This window comes from Crinia signifera, chromosome 9, assembly GCF_055691185.1.
Source record: "Crinia signifera chromosome 9, ASM5569118v1, whole genome shotgun sequence".
Lineage (NCBI taxonomy): Eukaryota > Metazoa > Chordata > Amphibia > Anura > Myobatrachidae > Crinia > Crinia signifera.
This window is the reverse complement of record NC_139225.1, coordinates 133,746,832-133,773,591: the sequence shown is the minus strand read 5'-3', so window position 1 is coordinate 133,773,591 and position 26,760 is coordinate 133,746,832. Positions and strand designations below refer to the sequence as shown.

At 47.5% G+C, this 26,760-nt stretch overlaps 3 protein-coding genes across 4 annotated transcripts in view; 2 read left to right on the top strand and 1 right to left on the bottom strand.

Annotated features, from left to right (window-relative positions):
• Positions 1-1,411: 1,411 nt before the first annotated feature.
• LOC146036086 (E3 SUMO-protein ligase ZBED1-like) lies at positions 1,412-6,139 on the bottom strand. 2 transcript variants are annotated; one of them, XM_083159871.1, is made up of 2 exons: positions 6,014-6,139; positions 1,412-3,404 (listed from the first exon to the last, which is right to left on the bottom strand). In XM_083159871.1, the coding sequence occupies exon 2, from the start codon at positions 3,397-3,399 to the stop codon at positions 1,435-1,437; it is 1,965 nt and encodes a 654-aa protein (XP_083015997.1). In that variant the 5' UTR covers positions 3,400-3,404; positions 6,014-6,139; the 3' UTR covers positions 1,412-1,434. The 2 variants fall into 2 exon arrangements, with proteins under 2 accessions (XP_083015997.1, XP_083015996.1); XM_083159870.1 differs by having other exon boundaries at positions 1,412-3,400; positions 6,014-6,138.
• Positions 6,140-6,187: 48 nt separating this feature from the next.
• NAPA (NSF attachment protein alpha) lies at positions 6,188-17,444 on the top strand. The gene is made up of 11 exons (XM_083159872.1): positions 6,188-6,498; positions 9,307-9,386; positions 10,595-10,711; positions 11,101-11,147; positions 12,570-12,647; positions 13,219-13,274; positions 14,082-14,166; positions 14,296-14,400; positions 14,477-14,545; positions 15,981-16,031; positions 16,115-17,444. The coding sequence occupies exons 1-11, from the start codon at positions 6,401-6,403 to the stop codon at positions 16,214-16,216; spliced, it is 888 nt and encodes a 295-aa protein (XP_083015998.1). The 5' UTR covers positions 6,188-6,400; the 3' UTR covers positions 16,217-17,444.
• Positions 17,445-20,856: 3,412 nt separating this feature from the next.
• Positions 20,857-26,760, top strand: part of KPTN (kaptin, actin binding protein) — a 29,974-nt gene continuing 24,070 nt past the window's right edge. The window contains exons 1-3 of the mRNA XM_083159869.1: positions 20,857-21,122; positions 23,499-23,581; positions 23,725-23,809. Coding sequence (XP_083015995.1) covers positions 20,906-21,122; positions 23,499-23,581; positions 23,725-23,809 — 385 coding nt within the window. The 5' untranslated portion in view covers positions 20,857-20,905. The remainder of the gene's footprint in view (positions 21,123-23,498; positions 23,582-23,724; positions 23,810-26,760) is intronic.

Genomic DNA, 26,760 nt, shown 5'->3' with positions numbered 1-26,760 from the left:
TCCTCCAGGAGGAGTTGAGCGCACACCGCTCCAGCCGCCCTAACACCCCGGGTGACGCAAGCCAGCCGAACCCGGAAGTGGAAGGAACGACTGTAGCAGCGGTGTGGACCTGCTGCCGGCAGCACCGCGGGAAGTGCGGACGCCGGTAAAGACTGAAGAGGACGCGAGGCAGAGATCATCTTCGCCGCAGCAACTGCCGGGTATCGGGTAAGTGTCCAGGTGCACCACCGGAGGGTTAGGGACGCCAGCCCCCGGTACCACCCAGTACTTTCCTTGACCACCAGGAACTTGTACACCTGCACGGACTGAGACTCCAGCCGGTGAACCCCCAGTTCAAGCGCCCCACCCCACACCCACAAGTGTTCATCACAGACTTACCCCTACCCCCCACCAGCGGGATCCCGGTGCCCCCACCCGCACAGAGTCCCCACTGGTCCCCCAGCCCACCCAGGTAGACACAGGGAGGCCGACACACAGAGCCTGTGGAAGACACAACAGTGAGATCCACAGTGCACCTCTGGCCCCAGTGACGCCCACCCCCAGGTTGACCACCCCCATTCCACCCTTCATGGAGAGACATTTTATCATAATTGTACCAGTGATCATAAAGAATATTTGTTTCACTACATCAGTCTCACAGTACATTTAGACTCTGTTACAAACGGTAACCACACATCAGAAGCCACAGAGTGCGCATTTCTACCCCCAATACAATATACAAGTTAAAACTGGCGCTGGAAGAGCACTTTAACCCTTTAAGTGCCAAGTGAATTTGTCGAAATAGGTGTGAAAATTGGCAGGCAAACATTTGTATTCATCAGAATGACTTGTAATGTTTACCTTATAAAGGAAATATGAATCTTTTCTAACACAACATATTTTATTTGAATTTATATAACAAATGTGAGCAACGCTGGCATATTTAGCAGATATTTTGAACATTTCAGATGTTGGCACTCAAACGGTTGATCTAAAAATACATGTAATACATGGAACATGTCCTTTATAACAAGATGACAAAGGGACAGAGTGTTCAGTAACAAATTTACTTTATTAGAAAACATAAAAAACTTGCGCTCCACCAATAATTTACGTGGATTTTTTTTTTTTGCACTCTAAATTTTATACAAAAACACACAAAACAAAATAGCAAAAAGGTAGATTATTTACAAGCTACTACATGTTTACAGGTTTTAGTTAAAAGCAGTAACAGTTATTAGATGTTATATAGTGCTCATGAAGGAAGGAAGTTGTGCAGAGTCATTTAGGAGGAGTGAGTACCTGGTGTGGTAATAAGGGAGTGGAAACACTGTATTGTATACGTAGCCATTGTAAGAGGACCTTGTAATCCGTGAAATCGCCATTTAGACCATATAGTGATATTACTGCACAATGCAAAGACCAAAATAATAATTAATGCTGCCTTTAAGAGCATCACTCGCTTGCTTTCGTACCCTTTACTAGTAAGCCTTTATTCTGGTGTAAAAAAAGGATTTGGTCCATGTGTTTTGTGTCTAGAGCAGCTCGACGCTTTGTCAATGGGCCTAGCTTTGGGTTGAAGGCATGAGCAGGCTTTGCGACAGTGACCGGTATGGCCAGATATTGGCAGGCTAAAAGTGCTAATGTTGGAAAGCGGTGCTGGTTACTCTTCCACCACCCCAGGGGGTCAGTGGTACGTTTGCAGATCGGTTCCAGTATGTAGTTCTCCAGCTGAAGATGTGCCTCAGGCATGCTCTCCGTTGGATCCTTCCCCAGGAGTATGTCATACACATTTTCAGTTCCAACAGTGGGACCTCTGTCCTTCTGAGTAGACAGCTCAGAAGTCTCTGTGCCACCTCCAACTTCACAACTCTGGGACCAGGGTTGGTTAGTGGAAGATGGCTCACACATCTGCAAAAGCATATTTCTCACTATCATGTGTAGTTCTCCCCTCGCCCAAGGCTTAAGGAACCGAAGATCTTTGAAACGAGGGTCCAAAAATGAGGCTATTGCAGTTGGGTTGGCTATTAACTTCCCTTCGTCCAACATGTCCCAATTTCTACAGATCTCAGCACGTATTTCACTTGCGGCTGCTTTAATGACGCTGTTGCTGCCTTCAGAACTTTGCCCAACCACATTCAGGATACCATGGACACATGGCATCAGTGAAGAGATGGAGGCATTTTGTTCTTCCTGCAAGAACTCTGTAGCTATCCAGATGGTCTTCAACAAGGGCACCAAGTCTTGCAGCAACTTCCAATGTTGTTCAGAAAGGTTCTGAACAGTCTGGTCCTCCAAAATGGAAAGGATTGCCCACTTCAAGTCTACCAAATTTTGGCACATGTCTAAAGTACTAATCCAGTACATCTGAGAGTCCAACAACAGTCTGGGTTTGTTCATAGCCTCCAATTTGGCATTGAGGTAACAGCTGGCTTTATAGTCGTCTTGGAAATAGTGAACCAACTCTCTTGCTGCGCACAATGCGTCACCCACTTCTTGAACTTTTAGCCCAGCTTGGACACAAAGCTGCAAGACATGGGAAGTGCAACAGAGGCTAGTCCAACCGTAGGTATCCTTCAGAGAGTCCGCATGAGCCGACAATGATGCCAACTGATCATGTACAATGCTGGATATGAGGGTCCCGGATAATCCAAACTCTTCCAGTACAGAACACAGTCTCTTTGCCAGATGTTTTTCAGTTTTGCTTTGGAGAACATGCGTTTCCAGTAAGTATCTGCATAACCTCCAATCATTATCAATAATATTCGCTGTAATAGCGAGGCAGGACATTTTTGAGTGATTGGTCCAAGTCTCAATAGAAAGAACGATTGAGTGGGCAGCTTGAAGACAACACTTGAGTTGCTGTTTGACAATGGTGTACTTGTGCCACAACATGCCAGCTAGTTGTGTTGGGCAGGGGAGAACAACATTAGGGTCCAAATATCCAAAGAGAAGGGAAAACCCCTCATCATCCACCACAGAAAGAGGATGGAGGTCAAGGTAGATCATTTCCAACAGTAGGTTAGCTGCCACTTGTGCTCGTGATTCAGATTCAGATGGGCACAGACCGGGTACAGGTAGAGTTTGCCTCAGTCTCTTGGCCGCCCCCTCCTGGTCAGGAGTGTCCAGTTCTAGCTGTTCCTTAGCATGAGGGATGGAAAAACTGTAGAAGCTATGCCTTCTTACAAGATGGTCTCTCAGAAGTTCGGTATTGTTATGGTAGGAGAGCTGCTTCTTGCAAACTTTACATTCTACGTAGGAATCTCCAAGCTTCGTGTAATAGTTCCACAACTTGGTCTTATAGAGATCCACAGAAAGGTCAGAGGCCGTTACATCAAGACCAGCAACCTTTTCTCTTTTCCTTCGTGTTGCGGTAGCCAAAGCAGATGCCATCTTAGAATGGTGATTAACCATAGACATTCTGTCTGGGGGGACAAGAGAAAACTGGATCTAAAATGTTGCGTAATCACACAGCAGCACGATTTATATAAACTACAAGGGGCCCAGCAAGGACCTTAAGCAGTTGCATTTGTTTCGTGTTAATCTATTTTTCATTTTTAGAGAACACATTTGTGTTGTAGATCAGTGGTTCCCAACCCTGGTCCTCAAGTAGCCCCAACAGTGCACGTTTTCCAGGTCACCCGGCAGGTGCACTCATTATTCAGACACATTTTAAAAGATCCACAGGTGGAGCTAATTATAGCACTTGTGATTCTTTGTGGAGACCTGCAAAACATGCACTGTTGGGGGTACTTGAGGACCAGGGTTGGGAACCACTGTCCTAGAACATCGGGAGATTAGTCCACTAGATGAAAATATCAAAGCAGTCCTTGTCTCACAGGACTTCTGCCATGAAATAAAGTCAGTAACTTAAAATAAATGTGTAGCAACATGGTCATACTAGTTACCAGCCCCCCAAAATGACAGATCAGAAACAGTAATGTCAATGCCAGCAGCTGTGTGCGCCCAAACAGAAGAACACTTGAATTGCTCTGCCAGGCACCATCTAGTGTCCACCAGCATGCAAAACACTTGAATTCCCCACATAGAGGCAAAGAGCAGTGCTAATGTAAATTGTAAGTAGTAAGCGCTCAAGGTATGGTTTTCGTGGGTCCTATGTGTATGTCTACCCAGAGGTAGAGCTGGAATGTAAAGGGAGCTGCAGTGTATCGGGTGGCTCCTGGTCACCCTGTTAAGTACAGTAATTGAAAAAAGAGATGGATAGATTGCGCTCACCTGTGATGCAATAAAGGTATGTGTGAGTATATAGAAATTTAAAGATAGGAGTGAATGAGTAAGTAAATCACAATGAAAAGACGGTCAAGTAAAATTCAAAGGGAATTTAATGAAGGTTATATTATGTTAAAGAAATGTACGGAGTCCTGATAAATGCAGGAATAGGCCAGCGGGGTATCACTCCACAAGGCCTTATCTGAAGTATAAGTATGACCTATGTAGGTCCCTTAGTAGGAACCTATGTACCTTAGTGGGTGACCGCAGCGGTCGTCAGGGCAAGGGGATGAGGGAATGAGGGAATGCACTTGGCAATGTTCAATGTTCAAGCCCCGTGGAGCACAATATAGTGATAGCAAAAAGTCTCGTATAGAAAGTGCTATGACAAATGTCCAATGAGGTGTAATGCCGGCGTGGAGGGCAGTGAGCGGCGTCCCGCTATGCGCTCTTACCGGATCGTCGCTGGAAGGTTCTGCCGCCTTGCTGAGGTTGGTGGTTTGTTTGGCTCGGGTGAGTGCACAGCCGTGCGGCAACACCTGGCTCCACGGTCACTGTCTCCCGTGACTTCCGGATTCCGCTATCGCGAGATCGCGGTTCCCTAAGCAACGCTTGACAGCGTAATGCGGGCTCGTACTCCCGGCTGGGAGGAGGCTGTTGCAGGGGGCGGATGATGGTGGAAGCTGGATTGTAGAATAGGAATGAATGAAATGGCCCAACGCGTTTCAGCCACTAGCCACTTACACCACTTATCCTTGACAAAGGCCCTAGTGGCTGAAACGCGTTGGGACATTTCATTCATTCCTATTCTACAATCCAGCTTCCACCATCATCCACCCCCTGCAACAGCCTCCTCCCAGCCGGGAGTACGAGCCCGCATTACGCTGTCAAGCGTTGCTTAGGGAACCGCGATCTCGTGATAGCGGAACCCGGAAGTCACGGGAGACAGTGACCGTGGAGCCGAGTGTTGCCGCACGGCTGTGCACTCACCCGAGCCAAACAAACTACCAACCTCAGCAAGGCAGCAGAACCTTCCAGCGACGATTCGGTAAGAGCGCATAGCAGGACGCCGCTCACTGCCCTCCACGCCGGCATTACACCTCATTGGACATTTGTCATAGCACTTTCTATACGAGACTTTTTGCTATCACTATATTGTGCTCCACGGGGCTTGAACATTGCCAAGTGCATTCCCTCATCCCCTTGCCCTGACAGACCGCTGCGGTCACCCACTAAGGTACATAGGTTCCTACTAAGGGACCTATGGACTAAAGGGACCTACATAGGTCATACTTATACTTCAGATAAGGCCTTGTGGAGTGATACCCCGCTGGCCTATTCCTGCATTTATCAGGACTCCGTACATTTCTTTAACATAATATAACCTTCATTAAATTCCCTTTGAATTTTACTTGACCGTCTTTTCATCGTGATTTACTTACTCATTCAATCCTATCTTTAAATTTCTATATACTTACACATACCTTTATTGCATCACAGGTGAGCGCAATCTATCCATCTCTTTTTTCAAAGAGCAGTGCTAGCATTTAATTATAAAGGATGTTGTGATTAACTTAATTATATCATCACTAGAATACGCAATTACAGTCAAAGTAAGGCATGTAATCAGCAGACACACCTGTATAATTAGCTAAACAACTACGTATGGTTGAAATGAGACATTCACTGCTAGAAAGACCTTCTATGCACATGGAAACCCCAAACTCATTAATGTCCCATGCAGCAGCCTATGCTCATTGTGCAATTGGTACACGTAAGCATGATAGAACTAATGCCCCTTTACCAGCAGTGGTGCACCACCAGCACTCAATCTCTCCGCCCGCTGCTCTGTTGCCAGACAGCTGCTGGCCGGCGGCTACAGTTTTAAATCGCTCACGTGACGTGCGGGTCAGCTGAGACAAGCTGTGGGCGGAAGTGAAGTGCTGGCGCGGTCACATGCTTAGTGTGGGCGGAAGTGAGATACTGGCGTGGTCACATGCTCTGTGTGGGCGGAAGTGGTGCTGTTTGTGTCAGCGCCGGCTCATCCCGATATTTCCTCCCCCTCGCCGAGGCCAAGCTGTCAGTAGGAGTCAGAGACCACCCCGCAGGCCCCTTCTTCGGTATTGGCCCTCGTTATAGCCCCATAATTACCCCTGGTACCCGGTGAGAGCTGCGTCCTGCCATCCCCGCCATGGATAACACCGGGAAGGAGAAGGAGGCGATGCAGCTCCTGGCTGAGGCCGACAAGAAAATCAAATCCTCCCAGTCCTTCTTCTCCGGGCTCTTCGGGTGAGCGGGTGACAGTTCAGATGGAGGGAAGGGGATTATGGTGCCCAGGATGGTGGGAATGGAATGGGGGAGGTGGTCAGTATAGGGGATATTTGTCATTATCCTATTTCAGGTGCAGAGCACAATCCATATGGTTCTGTATGGTCACTATGTGCTTCCCCCCAGCTTCTGTACAATTACATGTTATTATCTATGGAAGGTGGGTATGTGTTACACACTATAGCAATGCACAATGGATGCCTGTGTGCGGCATCCATTCACCTCCCGGACGACGGCTGGGGGGGTGCACGAGGGCTGGGGGCAGCCCAGCAGATTACCTTTGTGCAGGGCTCGCCCCCAGCGCAGTGGTCCGGGTCCTGGTGGCGGCGCTTGGAGATGACGTCATCTCCAAGCGGCGGCTGGGGATGCGGCGGTGTAAAAGGGAGCAAGCGCCGGCACCCGGCTTGAAGCGGGTTTTAAAAACCCGGTTGCGACCCAACGTTTTTGGGGTAACTTACATACCGGCCATATTATTATTATTGTTTCTTATAGCGCACACATATTCCGCAGCTTTTACAGAGAATATTTGAACATTCACATCAGTCCCTGCCTCAGTGGACCTTACAATCTATATTCCCTACCACATGTACATGCACACACAGACAATCTAGGGTTACATTTTTTGGGGAGCCAATTAACCTACCAGTATATTTTTGGATTGTGGGAGGAAACCGGAGTACCCAGAGGAAACTCACGGGGAGAATATACAAACTCCGCAGTTAGGGCCATGGTGGGACTCAAACCCATGACCTCAGCTCTGTGAGACAGTATGCAACTTGTTACACCCCAGGGGTCTGCGTGTGTGGCCACATATCGACCCGTGTCTGTCTTATGTCTGAAAGGGGCTTTCTAGGTCCTGTTACCCTTCAGTCAACTAGTGTTAACTCTGGTCAGTGGCTGGGCTTCTGTCTGAAAGGCAGGACCCAGGTGTAGTTGAGCTGGTTTATGGCTAAAAGAAATTAATTGGCTAAAGACAGTATTGTCTCCAATCGCCCACTGAAAACCTGAGTCATTGGAAGACCAGGGTCTGGTGGGGAGCTTGGAGTGACCTGGGTTGTCACCCATTAGTGGAAGGGGTAACACCAGTTTCAGCCAATATCTTTGAGGGTTTTCCCCCACTACACCCCAAAAACACACTGGTGGGTTGTTTGGATTCTGACAGAATGAGCCCCAGTTTTTGTGTGTACACACACATTTGATTCATAGGGAATTTAGACCAAAAGCACCAATGGGGCAGGGACTGTCCAGAATGACCTATAATGTCTGTACAGTTCAGCAGGAAAGTGATCTGGGAAATTATTTTTAGATACTAGTAAAAAGGATGATGATTACAGAAATATGGAACCAAATAAGTTGGGTGAATGGGAGGTCAGGTAACGGTGCTGAAATGAACACAGGTAAGTAATGAGTATGATCCAGTGCTTGGGGCTAAACTATATCACATGGGCAGATTCCCTGGGAGATGTCTGGGGGGGGGGATGTTATGTTATGGACATAAAGAAGTTCTAGTGTCTTCCATCTAAACACTCCTATTTGCCCATCTCTGGCTAACTCCATTACAAAACAAAACCTAATATTGCATTTTCTTTATTGTGGCATCGAGGCACTCTTTAATTAATTAATAAAAAAAACGATACATATAGTTGATTTGGCTAATCACAGTTGATGAGAGGATTAAATGACCGGAGATCACTTCCTAAACATTCACAGTTAGTGATACAGCCTGGAAAACAAGCAGTCTGTTGGCAGTAATCCTATAGTGATGGATCGCTGTAGAGTAAACATTAAACCTGATTTGTCATCCTGGGCTCCAGTACTTACTGCTGGCATCTGCGGATGTGCAGGCTACTAGAAGATCTCATGGGGAACCTGTCCATCATTTCTGAAGCTGTACTTACATGAAATCCACATACGCAGCCTTCCAGATTCATTAATACTGTTTGTGTTTATCTGAGCCCCCAACCATTCTCCTTAGAAAGTGTGGCTGGCTTTCAAGAACTTATGCATTGATTCATATGTTTAAAAACTTCTATGTTGCATATTACTATAATATTATTATTGTTATCAATAATGTCTTGTGAAGTTCTTATTGTATCTAATACCACTTTCACACTGCCTAAACGTTTAAAAAAAACCTGTATTTTGAACCGGTATTTAAAACAGGTGTAGTGTTCCCGCTAGGCTGTTTTAGCGGGGCGCTGCGCCCTGCCCGGTTTTTAAAGTGAAAAATGCGCCCTGCCCCTCTGGCAGCACCCCGCTAAACCAGCCTGCCTTTGTCCCCGCTGTTTTGACCGGGGAAGCCCGGCACTTCCCTGGCAGTGTACAGCCTTCCGGGTGGCCGGGTCAGCCCCCTGTGCATGACGCCGCCAGCCGCGCCCACCCCTTTGCGTGACGCCGCCGGCTGTGCCCACTCCTCTGCGTGATTCCGCCGGCCTGGCACGTCCCTTTTCGTCACGGCCCAGGCACTCCCCTTTTGTGACATTGGCGGCCCGGGCACGCCCAAAATAGTGACGTCGGTGTGCCCGGTCCGACCCTCCCCCCCCCCTGCCCTGCCCCCCTTACTTCCTAGAAGGAATACTAAGGTCTGAGGCTTCACATTGTAGAAGATTACTGTTTTAAATACCATTCACATCAGTCAACCCGTTTAATCCCCTGAACACGTTTCAAGGTAGCCAGCCTATCACAGGTATGTAGTCTGTCGTTTTTACTAATCCCCCTTGCCCATTTGGCCCATGATTGAGTACCTGTTATTTACACCATCTTTTTCAGGGGCTCCTCCAAGGTGGAAGAAGCATGTGAGCTCTATGCCCGGGCAGCCAACATGTTCAAAATAGTGAAAAATTGGAGCGGTAGGTGGCACAATTATATGCCAGGAACAGTTGTTTGGGTACATGGCTGGCAATGCCAGTGAATGCAGAAATCCCCCTTATGACCGGCCTATAAGAGTGATGGTGGCCTTGCATTTGTAACCTGGTGTAGTTATGATGCAGAGTTTATTTTTGTCCTAATACAAAAATGAGCAGTTTCCGTGGTAAAACTAAAGCATCATATGGGTGATTGGATTGATCTTTTCATAAAAAGGTATTCAAGTATGCCTGATTAAAAATGGTAATTTTATACAATAATAAATAACACTTTAAAGCTGCAATTAGTGACCCCAAAAAAAGTATGTCCGTTCCCATAATGCCCCTAATCAATGTACAGTTAGTGTTCATTCTAGCACCCTGCACCTTTAAAAACCAGTGCAGTTCCTCTTTAGTGTTCATTCTAGCACCCGCCATCTTTGAAAACCCATGCAGTTCCTTTTCCCTGCCTCAGGTGTGGCTGTCTGCTGTGGTGTTTCTAGCACAGGTCTGGTTTGCATATCAGTGCTGATATGCAGACCACACTGTGCTAGAATCACTACAACAGATAGTGACACCTCAGGCAGGGAAGAGGAATTGCATGGGTTTTCAAAGATGGCGGGTGCTAGAAAGAACACTACCTCTTCCTTGCCTGGGGTGTCTCTCTGCTCTGATACCACATTGTGGTCTGTATCTCAATGCATAACAGACTGTACTAGAGGCACCAGAGCAGACAGTGACACCCCAGGCAGGGAAGAGGAACTGCAAGAGTTTTGAAAGGTGCAGGGTGCTAAAATGATCACTAGTTACAGAGTGGCATACTGCAGCCAGTAGTAGCTGAATAAATGATCACATGAGAAATAAAGACCAGTCCACCGTTAAAAAATAAGGTGATCCATTTGGACAGAGCCTCAGAGGATGTGGTGCACATCAGCTGGTTTGATGTATGCTTTAGCCAGTTCCCCCCTATAGAGATTGATCAGTCACTTAGTCCTCAGTAGTTATGGTGTGGGCAAATGTCTCATGTTATTAGGCAAACTGGCCAAAGGCAAAGTAGGGACCAGGGCTGGTTCTGACACTTGGAAAACTGGGGTTGGAGCTGTGTCAGTGCAACTGGAATGGGCTGGTGCGTTTGGCTGCGTCTAAGAATGCTGTCTAAAGTGGTGGCTCCTGCAGAGCATAGACTGTATGTAACGCTTTACCTTCTCTTCTAGCTGCTGGGAATGCTTTCTGCCAGGCTGCCCAACTGCACCTACAGGTTCAGAGCAAACATGATGCAGCCACTAACTTTGTGGATGCCGGAAACGCCTTTAAGAAGTCTGACCCTCAAGGTAAGAGGAAACCCGGTGTCTGGGATTACTGAGGGGTAAATGTATGAAGCAGTTATAAGGGAAGAGAAGTGGCCCATGTCAACCAATCAGCACTGGAGTAACATCTGTAATTTGCATAAAATAAATTATACATAGCTGCTGATTGGTTGCCGATATAAGTAGTGCAGCTCTGCCACTTATTCTTGTGGCCAAGCAACACAAATAAGTATAACAGGAGGTAGATACTACTGTACTATATAACGCAGTGATCGAGCTTTAGACCTTTGCTAGAGGAGTTGTATTTTTGTATGTTACTGATCGTCAGGGAAGTAGGTGGAGAATATATCTGATTGCTGTTATCAGGACGTAGCTGATGCTTCCTGTCACATTGTAAATATCTTGTATTGCAGAGGCCATCAACTGTCTTCTCCGAGCCATAGAGATCTACACCGACATGGTGAGTCATCCATCATTGCTCGTGACCTACTACTGTTGATGTTCGTCTATGCTATAAGCATCCATTATCCCCATTGAGATCTTTGTCCATCATTATAGGAGTTCTATTGTGAAATTGCTACAAGTGCACTCAGCAAATGGTAACATGGTTGCAATAAGTCATGGCGCGAAATCGGCCGCAAATATCATACTAAAATTCGGATTTTCCATGATTTTCTGCCGATTTGCATGCTATTCCATCCTTGCACACCCCCACTATCCAAGTCAGCCCAAAGCGTGGTGAGCGGAATGTGGTACACGTCCTCACAACCTGTTCCTACCCCCACTAAACACGTCGGCGTGGAGTTGATTTTATAAAGCGTGGCGAGCCACCGAGCCCGAAGCGTGGCGAGCGGACGCGGAAAACAATCCCGTGGCGAGCGCAGCGAGGGGACACTGATTACTTGACATGTATTCCGCGTCCCCTCGCGGAGCTCGCTGCGCTCACCACGCTTCGGGATCGTTTTCCGCGTCCCCTCGCGGGGCTCGCCACGCTTCGGGCTCGGTGACTCGCTCCATATCTCCACACTGGGTGGATAATGCTCCCCTATTCCAGCGGCAGATGGATATATAGATGGAGCTACGCCATTCCCTGAGAATGGGACGCGTGTGAGGCGCTCACGCGCCCCATTGCTGCAAATGGGCGCGTCTCATTCTCTGCGAACAGCGAGCCGAGGCAGTGCGCTGCAGCGTGAAGGGAGGATAGATGAGAGCGTCTCCATCTGTACAGTGTCCAGCAGTATTGGAGCAAACTCAGAGGTGGGTGGCGCCGCGGCTGCTTCTATTGGCGGTTGCCTGTCTTCGACTTTATGCTAGAGCAGCTACATAGATCTTTCCTGGTGTCAAGAACTGAGACGCTCACTGTCAGCGTCCCGCAGGCACAGAGATATTGATCCGCACCACAACCTATGGCAGATGCAGGTTCTTTGTGGCCATCTGTGTGAGCAGGGATGAGCGTTTGTCTGATCGCCAACACTACCATAACATGCCCATAAGAGGGACGATCTCCATGCGTGCACCAAGTCACGTCCAGGAGTGACCACTACTTTGCCCCTAATTTATATTTGCCAGCTTTAAACCGGGTCCTAACGCCCAGGTCTTTTCCAATACATCTCTGATACTGTCCGTCTTGACCTCCAACAGCACCTTTGTGCCTAAACTCATTGTACCACTTGTGCTGTAGGAGTTTCTAGGAATGAGGGATGGTAGGCTTGCATGAACACTTGAGTCTTAAGGGCATACTTAAAGTCTGGGGGCCAGTGTAGTTGGGCATGTGAGGGCAGTGCAGGAGAGGAAATGTCCGTCATCTGCAGAAGGATGGGTGCGTGGAAATTTGATGGGTTTTGTTTAAAAAAAAAAAATGCATTGTTTCTTTGTTGTACAGGGAAGATTCACCATCGCAGCCAAGCATCACATATCTATAGCGGAGATCTACGAGTCTGAGCTGGTGGACATAGAGAAGGTGTGTTGTCTGGCTTCATGCTAAGTGCCCTTTTTTTTTTTTTTTTTTTTTTTAAAGATTGAATTAAACTTGTGACAGTGGGGGAATTCTGGTTCACTCCTTCTTAGAAGGACAAAACCATGTGCACTGCAGGGGGGGGGGGGGCAGTGAAATGTGCAGAGAGAATTAGATTTGGGTGAGTTCTTTTGTTTCTGTGCAGGGAAAATACTGACTGCTTTATTTTTACACTGCAATATAGATCTCACTTTGAAGTAAAACCCCACCCAAATCTTAATCTCTCTGCATGTTACATCTGCCCCACCTGCAGTGCACATGGTTTAGTCCTTCCAAGAAGGAATTTGTCAGGAGGAGTGAACCAAAATAACCCCCAATGTTCTGACATCCCAAAAGCACTTTGCAGACCTGAACCCCTTCCTTTGTGTTTGACATCACAGTAACAGCACCCGGCTGTCTGACAACCATTGTTCTATATTGTGTGTTGTGCAATGATGATGGAGGTTCCATGGGATAGATAATAATTGTTTATGGCATATAGTTTCTTTACTGTTCTGTTTCTATGTTTTTCCCACAGGCGATAGCCCACTACGAGCAAGCAGCAGATTACTACAAGGGGGAGGAGTCCAACAGGTACATGCCTGGGATGTACTTTGTATTATGCCTGGTTAGGTAGTCATGCTGCCCTTACACTAGGGCGATAATGCATACAATCCTTCGATTTCGACCGCATCTGTGCGATAAATCGAAGGATTGTATACGCGTCGAATGGGTCCCCCCGACGCCATGCGCGGGCCCGCTGGTTGCATGTCACGTTGAAAAATATTATGTGTTGCACATATTATTTATCGAATTGTATGAGCGATGGCATGTGGTTTTTAACCACATGCCATCAGTGGCGAGAGCTGGTGGCAAGTTTGGGTAGCAGGGAGAAGAGCACTGGCATCAGGTTCGGGGGGCAGTGGTGGAGCGCAGTGCTGTGAAGGAGCGCCGCTGGAGGGTGGTGGGGCTCATCAGCGGTGGCGGCAAGATTTGAAAAAAAAAACAAAAAACTATTTAAAACACTGGGCTGCCCTATGATTTGCTGAGAAAGAGCTCTCTCAGCCGATCAGCGGCCACCTGAATGTGAGGCCTATGGATTTTCCTAAATTGTTTTTTTTACCAGAGAACAGTGTGGTGCATTTTATCTAGTGATAGCATGAGGAAGGCAAGTCCTATACTTGGTTGTGTAGGGAGAGTAATAACGCTGTTGTATAGGACATTAGTGCACTCTCCTCTAGAGTACTGTGTTCAGTTCTTGAAGCCTTGTTTCCAGAAGGATCTAAAGGCATAAGATATTGTACAAAGAAGAGCTATTGAATGGTGCATGGACTAAAACTTAACGCGGAAAGACAATTAATCAGTGATATATAATCAGCACTTCCTCTGTTTCTTTTCTAGTTCTGCCAACAAATGTCTGCTGAAGGTGGCCACCTATACGGCACAGCTGGAGCAGTATGCGAAAGCTGTAGAAATCTACGAGCAGGTAGAGCCCTGAGCCTGCATGGGTGGGAGGGGCTCCAGATTCTGGGGTTTTCCAGGGTGGGGTACCGGGACTACATAACAATGCCTCTTACCTGTGTGCTCAGTGTGTCCTCCTGTATATATCTGTTAGGTTGGTACCAATGCAATGGACAGTCCCCTGCTCAAGTATAGTGCCAAAGAGTATTTCTTCAAAGCTGCCCTCTGCCACTTCTGCATCGACATGTACAATGCCAAGGTAAACTGCACGGGCAGACGTTACATCGCATATAAAGGGACCTTCCGAAGTACTGATTTGTGTAATTCTATCACAGCTGGCAGTCCAGAAGTATGAGGAGATGTTTCCAGCTTTCTCTGAGTCCCGGGAGTGTAAACTAGTGAAGGTAATACATGTTTTCTCTGTGGGACGTCCATCCACACGATAAGCATAAGATACAAGGTAGCCGCTGTGATGTAAATGCTGCAGGAGGTGTCTGTAAGAGAGGATCTGGGTGCTGCGTCTCTGAGGGATGCAGTTTAAATCCCGGCGGTCGGGATCCCGGCGTTCAAAATCCCGACCGCCGAAATCCCGACAGTTTCTCTCTCCGTGGGTGTCCACGACACCCCTGGAGGGAGAATAAATTAGCGTGCCGAGCGTAGCGAGGCACCGGGCCCGCTGCGTGGCGAGCGCAGCGATCCACGTCCCCCCCCTTGTCGGGATTCCGGCGTCGGGATTTTGAACGCCGGGATCCCGTCTCTGATCATCATTGTGCCCATGGGTTTAGGCATTCGTCAGCCTGCTGAAGCTTACTCGGCCAGGCTGTCTGCTCTGAATACCCTGTTCCGGTAAGTATATGTCCAACGGCGCAGGACTTGGACCCGTCATACCTTAAAAACGGGGAGACCCCACTTGTTTTGAGGTAGAGTGCTGGGTGCCATCTACACACTGCCCCCCCCCCCCCCAAATCATGCTGTGGCTAACGGTGCTGCAAGCGATATCACACGACACGCTCTGCACATACGCAAAACGGGTCTTGCCTCTGAGCAGCCCCACAACCATCGGATTTATACGGAAATCAGCGGGTTTATGTACAAATCTGAATTAGACCCTTGGAACCTGGGTCATATTTAGCAAATTTAAAAGTAGGAGCAATTTGCTCCTGAATCAACCCATGCTCCGTATACAAGGGATGCAAATGCAATGATTTAATTTGTTTTTGCATGCAGAGAAAATACTGTCTGCGTTTAAATGCAGCAAGTAAATACTGAGTAGCTTTGTTTTTATAGTGACCTTTATATATAAACTAGGCCATCCCTCTTCCCAGTATATGTCCCTTGTATCTGCCCCTCCTGCAGTGCAGCACAGTTTAATCTCCAAATTTACATGTCCTTAAGAGCTTTCAACTGTTTTGATATCCTATTCATTTAACAATAGTATTAATTAAGTTGCTGCTGATACTACTTACTTTTAGTAGGGAGGCTGCCCCTGTATCTGTGCCTAGCAGAGGCTACATCCAGCCACAGGTTCTGGGACCTGGCAAGTGCCAGGACCAGTACTTTCACAGATTCCTTGGCTTCTATGGACTGCATTGGCATCATAGAAGATTATAGGGAAAGCAATCAAGCAAGAACAATGGGGATGAAACCTATCAAAATTAAAGGAGAGGAGGATCAATGATATTGATCAGCTGCACCCTTCTTATGTGTACTTGCATGGCAGCATAAATACGGGCATCTCTTAAGCGCACAGTCAGAGTCAATTTTGTGGCACCCAATAAGATGTTTTTAGTTGCCATTTGTTATTTTTAACCTGCCCGATGCTCTCTTACCTCCTGACAGAAACTTCTCGATGCTCATGAAGAACAGAATGTGGACAACTTCACGGACGCAGTAAGTTGCTTTGTCTGTTGGGAGGGAGGGGGGGGGAGGGTTACCTGGAGTCACAAAGAATAACCTGTCCTCTCGCCCAACAGGTAAAAGAGTATGACTCCATCTCGCGCCTGGACCAATGGCTGACCACAATGCTGCTACGTGTCAAGAAGACCATCAAAGGAGAAGAGGAAGACTTACGCTAATGGTCATGTCCTGTTACCCCCTTCTCCGCCGGCCAAAGTCCGCCTCAGAAAGTTTTGAGGAGAGGGATGGGGGAACAGTTTTGCCCATTTTCATTATTGACATAAAATTCTAACTTACCACAAGAACCTTTATTATTATTATTATTATTTTTTGTGTTGAAAGTGCGCCTGCTGATTACACACAGCGGTGGTGGCCACTTCATGTAAGAATGCGGCCTATCCATTTCTTCGGTACCTGTGACATGGCTGAGGCTGCATTGAGCGATTGGTTATGCACACAAAATGGCTGCCGCCACCACCGGGTGTAGTCATGGGGATGACTTTTAAAGTATTTAGTGACCTGAGGGAGTTCTTGTGATATTACAGATTAGGTATACAATACTGCAGTGGGCGCCATGACTTTCTTGCACGTTTTTAGCTAGCATAGGGAACCTCGAGGTATGAGGTGCAGTCCCACCTCTGTCACAGCTCAGACAGTATCTTCGTGCAATCCCCGCTCTTTGGGACGACTGGGTCAGCCGTTTTACCGCCATTTGCATGGATTTTGGGAGCATGGTCGGGGGGGGGGATAAAAAAAGGGGGGGGGGGTCTTTAACCCTAATTACCTTACTATATATGACTTTTAGGGCTATCTCTACCTGCAGCTTGACCAAATTTGGGAGTTCTGTATTTAGTTTTGACAGATTAGCTGCCAGAGCTGTCTGTGGTTGGAGGTCACTGCAGCAGTGACTGTACTTTTTATTACTATATGCCTTTATGGAGTATATTAAGAATAATATTAATTAAACAATGAGCTATTTATCCAGAGATGCTAGAAACACATCTGATCTATACAATTGTGGTACATGCTGCACACACAGTTGATTCGGCACAATTGTCGAGCATCAGGGTCCAGGAAAAAAAGACATGTCGTGTGGGGTTTACACTATGATGTAGAGCTGATGTGACTTGTGCTCCTCATGTGTGGGAGATGCCTCCAGCTAATAAATGAAGGTTCCACTAAGAGATGAAGGGCTGAGAAGGAGGGAAAGCAGATTGGTCCGCCAGCTGACTCCAGTACGCAGTACGTCATTGTTCTTCCTTTATCTTGCATTAAACAGTTGATGTGCTTATTTATCTGCATTTGATGTCAAAGGCAAATTCTTTTCTTTGTTTCGTGTATCGTCTCGTGAGCCATCTCGTAAGAAACGCAGTTGGGCCGTGTTAAATAAAGCAAGTAGGGATAAGATCTGTCTGTGGCTTCTGTTCTTTCTGGATTTTTATTTTCTTCTATAAACCGAAAGGTTACACCTGTACCTTACAGGGGAAACGGTCGACACGGGTCTAGGTCATGAGGTCGAGATGGGTTTTTATCACTGTTTTTTGAGCCGACAGGTGGTATTTTTAGCCCTACCATCCACTAACCCCATGCCGACCTTCTGACTGTCGACCTAATGCTTGCGTCGAACTCATGACCTGTTAACCTAGACCTCGGGTGTCAAACGCAAGGCCCGCGGGCCGGCCCGCCAGACCTCGTCATGTGGCCCGCGCGAGGAGATAGCACGCAGGAGTGCTGCGAGCCGCGTCCACGTCTGCCTTACCTGTTCCTCCACTGTCGGCGGCCATGTTCCTGTAGGCACATATGTATGCGGTAACAGAAACATGGCCGCCGGCCTCCACGGCTACGTGGAGGAGGGCCCGGCCGCCTGTTCCCTCTGATGCCCGGCAGTGACAGACACTGGGTGGGGACGTCATGACGATGACGCCGCCCGCCCACGCGTCTATCCAGAGTAGTGATTTCAGAGTTGCAGACAAGGGTTAACCCTTGTCTGCAACTCTGAAATCACTACTCTGGATACCCGCCAATTACCCCCTTGGACCAGCTACCATTTTGTTCCCCACGGACTCAGCAAATTGCCAGTATTCCTAACCTGGATGTACAAATCGGGACTCAACACCTGCTAATTCCTGGAGCCTCTTATCTGAGCAGTGAGGTATATACATCTTGCCCACCAGTGGAAATTGAAACCAAGGCCTCCAGCAGGATAAACTGACCCCTACCAGTACAAGCTGAATCCGGACCCCCATTCCCCCAGCCCCATCCTGCCCCATTCCCACTTTGGGGACCACAAAATCCCAACAAGAAGGTAGCAGTACTTGGAACAAGCGGGACTCACTTAAGTATCCAATACAAACTTTATTTTTTGACAAGTGGTTTACTGTTTGCCAGATCTCTCATAAGTGCATTAACGAAGTTTTAGTCATAAATTCATGTGCATTTACATAGAATATGTTTTTAATCGATATGACAATTAAATGTATTTTTACTTTGTGATACCCAATTGATCAAATGTATTCATTTATTTAGGCTTATTTAAGTTTAGTGTAATCAATTATTTTGGCGCTCTACACAATTCTTGTCTTAAAACCCATAGTATAGTTGTGAAGGGATGGTGGCACAGGCTTAACGCACCTAATGGTGAAGTCATTTGATCTGCGCTAGCCGGCCCGGTTCTGTGTCTCGTTTCCGGAGTAGGCATTCACGTGTTTTTTTAATTTTATATTTGACCTGATGAAAATGCCACAAATATACTACAATCGCAGAGCACTGGGCATGCCCTCACAGCGGCAGAAAAATGGGGGAGTGGCTTGCCGGAGTGCCACCGTTAAGCCACACCTATTTGTGTGATGCCATGCCCCCTTTTGGCATGCAAATCCATACTACAAGAGTAGTTGAATCTGGAACCATCCATTAGTATATTTCTAGATTCGCCAGTGGAGATTACATATCATGGCAGCAGATTAGCCCCCTTTCCTATACTTACATGCGGCCCCCCCCCCATGAAGGTCCACTGTATAATGGGCATGATGAGGCCCCTACTATAGCTTCAGCATGACCAATATTCTTGGGTTGACCCACCAGAGGTCTACATGCATTAGGTCGACACTTGTGTCTATTCACTGAGGACAGGGGGGACTCCCAACTGCCCCCCCCCCCCCCCACCACAGGACACTGCCGGCCCCAGGAGGGACGTGAGAACGTCCTAAAAAATTAGACATTCCCACAAAAAAGGGACAGTTGGGAGGTATGTAATGCTATAGAAGAGAATGAACACAAACTAGGCCTTGTGTGTAGAAAGGTAGTTCTCCGGTTGTATAAAGATAACAGCCATGGCCAGACACCCATTCTTTCTGCTTGTCACAAACTAATTGTTGTGTCTGGAACCTGCAATCTCAATTTACTGCCACTGGGGGCAGTGCTGAGTAAGGCAGGTTGGACACCTTCGTGGATGCTTCTTATGACCTGGCTGTTGGATCGTAACAAGTTAGGTGCCTGAGCAATAGAACAGATGTAGCTGCATAATAAACTGTCAGGCAGTATTTAAGGACATCTCACCAAGGTTTTGTGTTGGTGGCCTAGTCGTGGTCAGAAAGGAAAATGTTTCAGTGGTTCCTAATGGGGCAAAGGGGAGTTTTGGTTTGCATGTACAGTACATGGTCTGCTTCCTATTATATTATTTTTGAATGCCCAGAATTTAGAAATGTCTGTCACTAGCCTGCCTTCTACTCGACCTCCAGGTAGGATGTTCTCATCCTCCTCTATTCATCTACTTCAGGCCTGACCAACCTCTCCAGCTGTTGTGAAAAAGCTGTGTCAAGGCATGCTGGGAAGTGTAGTTTCACAACAGTTAGAGAGCCACAGGTTGACCAGGCCTGTTATACTTCCTTCACCTCCCTCCTGAAGCCTGATATCATGGTGCACTTCTATTCAGCCTGTCCCTCTAATCTACTCTGTTTCGGTTCCCAACTCCTTCAAACACAACCCTGTCCATTCCCAGGAAACCATTAATTGACCCCAAGTATCTTACTACCACCATAACATTGTCTATCCATACTCCTTGAAAGTATTTTCAGTCAGTGTCCTCATTCCTATCCTCCTATACCATTTTTCATCCTCTTCAATATGGTTTCAGCTGTCTCCACTTCACTTAAACTACCCCTTAGCAAGGTCACCAGAAATGTCCTCACCACTAAATCCAGGGGTAATGTCTCTCTACTCATCCACATTGACCTGTCGGATACTGTGTAATACCATCTCTTACTTCAAACCTTCCACTCTAACTGTTTTGTCCTCTAATGTCCTACCTCTAATTGCTCATTCTCTGTCTCTGCTTTACATTTTCTCACTCTACATTTTGTAGTTCCTTAATGGTCTGTTCTTGATCATTTTCTCTTCTGGCTTTATATTATTTCCCTTGGTAATCAACTCCTCATTGCTTTCCCCTACCAGGTTCTTTCCACCTTTCCCCTCTTTCTCATTCAATGAATATTACTACCACCCATGCTAACATTGTGGATACCATTCTATCTATTTGCATGTAGACTACATTCCCAAGAACTATGCAAAATGTTCTGAGTGGTTTCTGAAATGATTTGTGAAGCTCCCTTAGATATGTCACTGCATATAATTTGTAAATAGCAGGGGGAAAAAAGGAGGTAAAACAAGGGAATATTGAGGGTGGAAAATGCTAGCAAGTCTGGAACCCTGATATTTTTATGCTTAGTTCTCTTCATTCTAGTTACAACCAATAGCGGCACTCAGCCACCTGGTGGCAATGTATTTGGAGGACGGCCGTATTAGCTACGGGCAGGTGTCAGTCGGCCATCTTACTAGCTGGCAACTGGCTGCCGGCGGCGTCACTTCCGGCAATGTCTGGCGCCTGTTGTCCCTTCACAGAAGATACATTCAGCCGCTTCCCATCACAGAGCAATGTGTACGGCTTGTCCGTCTTACCCTGCGCCGGAGGCGCCGGACACGAGCTCCTGGCCGCTACCCTGAAGGGTAAAGTAACCAGCTTCAAGTACCAGGACCTGCGGGACAAGCTGCGGGCCGGCGCCCGGGAGCTCCAGTTCACCTATATACCAGGTGCAGGGGGAGGGCGTGACGTTAGATGTGTGACTGAGCATGAGTGGGCGTGACCACTGAGGAAACATGTGCAGCAATGAGCGTGGCTTAACGCAGAGATGGCAATGGGGCGTGGCTTTGGGAAGGATCAGGGTGAGGTAGGCTGTTGTGTAGAGGGGGCATGCAATGAGCAGGTAGGAGGTACTATAGGGCATGCAATGAGCAGGTAGGAGGTACTATAGCCATAGAAGGGAATGGCTGTGAATGCTGGGAGATGCTATGTTGGCAGGCTGGTGTGTAGACAGCATATTACAGGTGTGAGGAGGGGGTGTGGCCTTATGCTATAGGTGTGAGGAGGGGGTGGGGCCTTATGCTATAGGTGTGAGCAGGGGACAGGTACGAGGACAGGTTATGTAAAGGAATTAGTAGACAGGTGTGAAGAAAGGGTGGGGCTTAATAGACAGGCGAGAAGAGGGTGCAGCCTTAGCAAAAAATGTACGAGGCCTAGATGCCTAAATGGCTGGGGTTGATGGGAGGGAATGGGTTAGTGGGCAGTTCAGGTGTGTAAAAACTACCTTTATTTGAAGAGAGAATTGGCGCAGCTTGCTAAATCTGTTCTGAGGATGTCCATTGTGTGAAAAAATGGGAAGGGTGGGGGGGCATGACCTGGGCAGTCAAGATCTGTGACCTTGGCAGTCAAGTGGGGAGGGGCAACAGATTAAAGCAGAGGCTATGGCAGGTGGTCTCTTCTTAATTAATGACCATTTGAGGAGATTATATATATGCCCTACAATGGGGTTCCATAACTGGGACCACTCTGCCCCAACAGTGCCGTTCATTCTCACCACTTGTACTGCAGCTGGAGGACTGAGAATGCCCAGTATACTGTCCTGTTCACCAGTGCAGTCTGCTGTGCCCGCCTCCACCATGCCGCAACCGGAATGCCCAGTAGTTTGGACAACAAATGGTCTCTTCCCAGCACACATGCTTGTGTCTCAAGATGTATTTTAAAACCTTGTTGGGCTTATGGTCTAATTTCACCAGTGCCCTTGTCCCTGCTCCTCTCAAGATGCTGCAACTAAAGTGCCTGAATAACCAAGACACAATCCATCGGGTGCCGAATGACTCCCCGGCAGTCGGGATTCCAATGGTAGTCTCTGACAACAGAATCCCGACTGTCAGGAACCCACCTATTCCATTCTCCCTCTATGGGGGTCGTGGACCCCAACGGAGGAAAATAGTCTGTGTAAGTTGGCATTCCGACTGTCTGGCTCCTGATAGTCGGTATTCTGATGTCGGAGAAACTACCATCGAAATCCGACTGTTGGTGAGTCATCCGGCACCTGGATTGTTTCATGGTTATTCCGGCCCTGTAGATGCAGCGCATTGAGATCAAGGACAAGGCCACTGGTGAGCCAGAAACTAACCTTGTAACAGTGTAACAGTAACCGTTAGCTGGTCGGATAGGTGCGAGGGGGAAGGGGGACAGGAGTACAGAGATGGATGTGTATGTAGTGACGATGAGGGGATGCTAGGAGCAGTGTCAGATCCCATAGCATGGCAGTCCCATCAGATTGCGAGACAGTTCTGATGGGATGCAGTTAGATATGAATGCTACTGGAGGTTGTGTGGGGTTTCTGGAATATGATAAGCTTGCCTGGAGCGGTGAGTTTTCAGGGAACGCTTGAAAGCTAGAGGAGACTCTTAAAGTTGGTTGAAAATTACTCAGTAAGGGTCAAACACCTGTAGAGGCATGATTTAGCTATTAGAAAATCCATGTTCTGTTACCAAGCGTCTCAGTGGCAGTTGGTGCTGCTATTAGAACTAAGCCACACGGTAGTATTGCTTTTTACTATCATCTATCCAATGTTAATTTAAAAAAAAATCAGACATTTAAACATTTTAAGAAGCTGTCTAAAGACAGTAGACCGCCTCTAGATGAACAGTAACGGATGTTAGACACCAGCGTTAGAGTGATGGGAGCGTGGTCGACATGAGTTTTTCACGTTTATTTTGCCAAATGTCACAGGGGTCCATGTGCCCGCTGCCCTCGCCTGCTTTGGGCATGGTGCCTTGCTACACTCGGCACACTATTATATTCTCACTGTACAGTATGTCAACTTGGATAGTAAAGTCGACCTGTGACATTCAGCACCAAAAAAAACATGAAAAACTCATGTCGACCATGTGACCGTCGGCCACGCTCCCGTCCCCCTAACGTTGGCCTCTATCTTCTGTTACTGTCCATCTAGAGGCGGTCCACTGTCTTTAGACATTGTAGATCCGTCAACCGGAGACGGCCTACCGTGCACACCGATGGTGTGCTTTACAAACCATGATAATTCAGTGGCAAATCTATCTGTACCTAATTAAGCTGTATTTTGTTTTACCTTCTAGTGGACGCTGAGATCGTCTCTATCGATTCCTTCAGCAAGTCGCCTCCGAAGCGCGGGCTGGTAGTCGGAATAACGTTTATTAAGGTGCGGTCAGATGCTAAGTACGTACTTGGTGTCAGCCTGCAGAATGCATGGCCTCTTCCTGTGTTCTCCTATAGTGGGGTGAGGCCGGGTGGGCTGACTATTAACATGTGATTTATTTATATTTTCCTTTCTTTCTACTTTAGGATTCCGGGGACAAAGCAAGCCCTTTCCTAAATATATACTGCGACTATGAGCCTGGATCCGAATATAACCTGGATTCTATTGCCCGTAAGCTCCACACCGGCATTTAGTCGCAATATAGACTGGTCTTGGGTACACAAAAAAACCTATATTCTGTTTGCTGCGAATGACTGGTTCTATTGCACCCACTAGTTAATACCCCACCGGACTCCCATGATGAAGACTGCGGCGCCTTTTTTTGGAGTTCTGCCTATGCCCAGTGGAGTCTGAGCCCTCTAGTGTTCAGTGTGCACTAGTGCGGCCCTGTGGTGGCGGTCGGAAGAGAGGATGGGACCCGAACGGGGACGGCTGCACACGGGCCTCCTCCTCTCTTAACCCTTTGAGTGCCAATATATCTGTGAGAGATGGTCAAAAAAATTAGTGCCAACATCCTTGTGACAAATAAGCAAAATGTTGGCTTAAAATGCTATCGTCGCTCACATTTGTTATATTAATTCAAATGAAAAAAAGATTATACTTTCTATATTAGGTAACATAACAGGCCATTTTGATGAATAAAAATGTTTGGTTGGCAATTTTCATACCAAATTTGACAAATTTACTTGGCACTCAAATGGTTAAAGCGCCTCTGGCTTATAAACTACGGTTCACTCCATGAGTAAAGGCGACACATACACTACCGTTCTCTCCATGAGTGAAGGCGGCACATACACTACCGTTCTCTCCTTGAGTAAAGGCGGCACATACACTACCGTTCTCTCCTTGAGTAAAGACAGCACATACACTACCGTTCTCTCCATGAGTAAAGGCGGCACATACACTACCGTTCTCTCCTTGAGTAAAGACAGCACATACACTACCGTTCTCTCCTTGAGTAAAGGCGGCACATACACTACCACTCTCTCCATGAGTAAAGGCGGCACATTCACTACCGTTCTCTCCATGAGTAAAGGCGGCACATACACTACCATTCTCTCCATGAGTAAAGGCGGCACATACACTACCGTTCTCTCCTTGAGTAAAGAGAGCACATACACTACCGTTCTCTCCATGAGTAAAGGCGGCACATACACTACCGTTCTCTCCATGAGTAAAGGCGGCACATACACTACCGTTCTCTCCTTGAGTAAAGGCGGCACATACACTACCGTTCTCTCCATGAGTGAAGGCGGCACATACACTACCGTTCTCTCCATGAGTGAAGGCGGCACATACACTACCGTTCTCTCCATGAGTGAAGGCGGCACATACACTACCGTTCTCTCCTTGAGTAAAGGCGGCACATACACTACCGTTCTCTCCATGAGTGAAGGCGGCACATACACTACCGTTCTCTCCATGAGTGAAGGCGGCACATACACTACCGTTCTCTCCATGAGTAAAGGACATACACTACCGTTCTCTCCTTGAGTGAAGGCGGCACATACACTACCATTCTCTCCATAAACTACCTTTATTTGAAGAGAGAATTGGCGCAGCTTGCTAAATCTGTTCTGAGGATGTCCATTGTGTGAAAAAATGGGAAGGGTGGGGGGTGGGGGGGGGGGGGGGGGGCATGACCTGGGCAGTCAAGATCTGTGACCTTGGCAGTCAAGTGGGGAGGGGCAACAGATTAAAGCAGAGGCTATGGCAGGTGGTCTCTTCTTAATTAATGACCATTTGAGGAGATTATATATTCGCCCTACAATGGGGTTCCATAACTGGGACCACTCTGCCCCAACAGTGCCGTTCATTCTCACCACTTGTACTGCAGCTGGAGGACTGAGCATGCCCAGTATACTGTCCTGTTCACCAGTGCAATCTGCTGTGCCCGCCTCCACCATGCCGCAACCGGAATGCCCAGTAGTTTGGACACCTCCCAACAAATGGTCTCTTCCCAGCACACATGCTTGTGTCTCAAGATGTATTTTAAAACCTTGTTGGGCTCATGGTCTAATTTCACCAGTGCCCTTGTCCCTGCTCCTCTCAAGATGCTGCAACTAAAGGGCCTGAATAACCAAGACACAATCCATCGGGTGCCGGATGACTCACCGGCAGTCGGGATTCCAATGGTAGTCTCTGACAACAGAATCCCGACTGTCAGGAACCCACCTATTCCATTCTCCCTCTATGGGGGTCGTGGACCCCAACGGAGGAAAATAGTCTGTGTAAGTTGGCATTCCGACTACCGTTCTCTCCATGAGTAAAGGCGGCACATACACTACCGTTCTCTCCTTGAGTAAAGGCGGCACATACACTACCGTTCTTTCCATGAGTGAAGGCGGCACATACACTACCGTTCTCTCCATGAGTGAAGGCGGCACATACACTACCGTTCTCTCCTTGAGTAAAGGCGGCACATACACTACCGTTCTCTCCATGAGTGAAGGCGGCACATACACTACCGTTCTCTCCATGAGTGAAGGCGGCACATACACTACCGTTCTCTCCATGAGTGAAGGCGGCACATACACTACCGTTCTCTCCATGAGTAAAGGACATACACTACCGTTCTCTCCTTGAGTGAAGGCGGCACATACACTACCATTCTCTCCATGAGTGAAGGCGGCACATACACTACCGTTCTCTCCATGAGTAAAGGCGGCACATACACTACCGTTCTCTCCATGAGTGAAGGCGGCACATACACTACCGTTCTCTCCATGAGTGAAGGCGGCACATACACTACCGTTCTCTCCATGAGTGAAGGCGGCACATACACTACCGTTCTCTCCATGAGTAAAGGACATACACTACCGTTCTCTCCATGAGTGAAGGCGGCACATACACTACCGTTCTCTCCATGAGTAAAGGACATACACTACCGTTCTCTCCTTGAGTGAAGGCGGCACATACACTACCATTCTCTCCATGAGTGAAGGCGGCACATACACTACCGTTCTCTCCATGAGTGAAGGCGGCACATACACTACCGTTCTCTCCATGAGTAAAGGCGGCACATACACTACCGTTCTCTCCATGAGTAAAGGCGGCACATACACTACCGTTCTCTCCATGAGTAAAGGCGGCACATACACTACCGTTCTCTCCATGAGTAA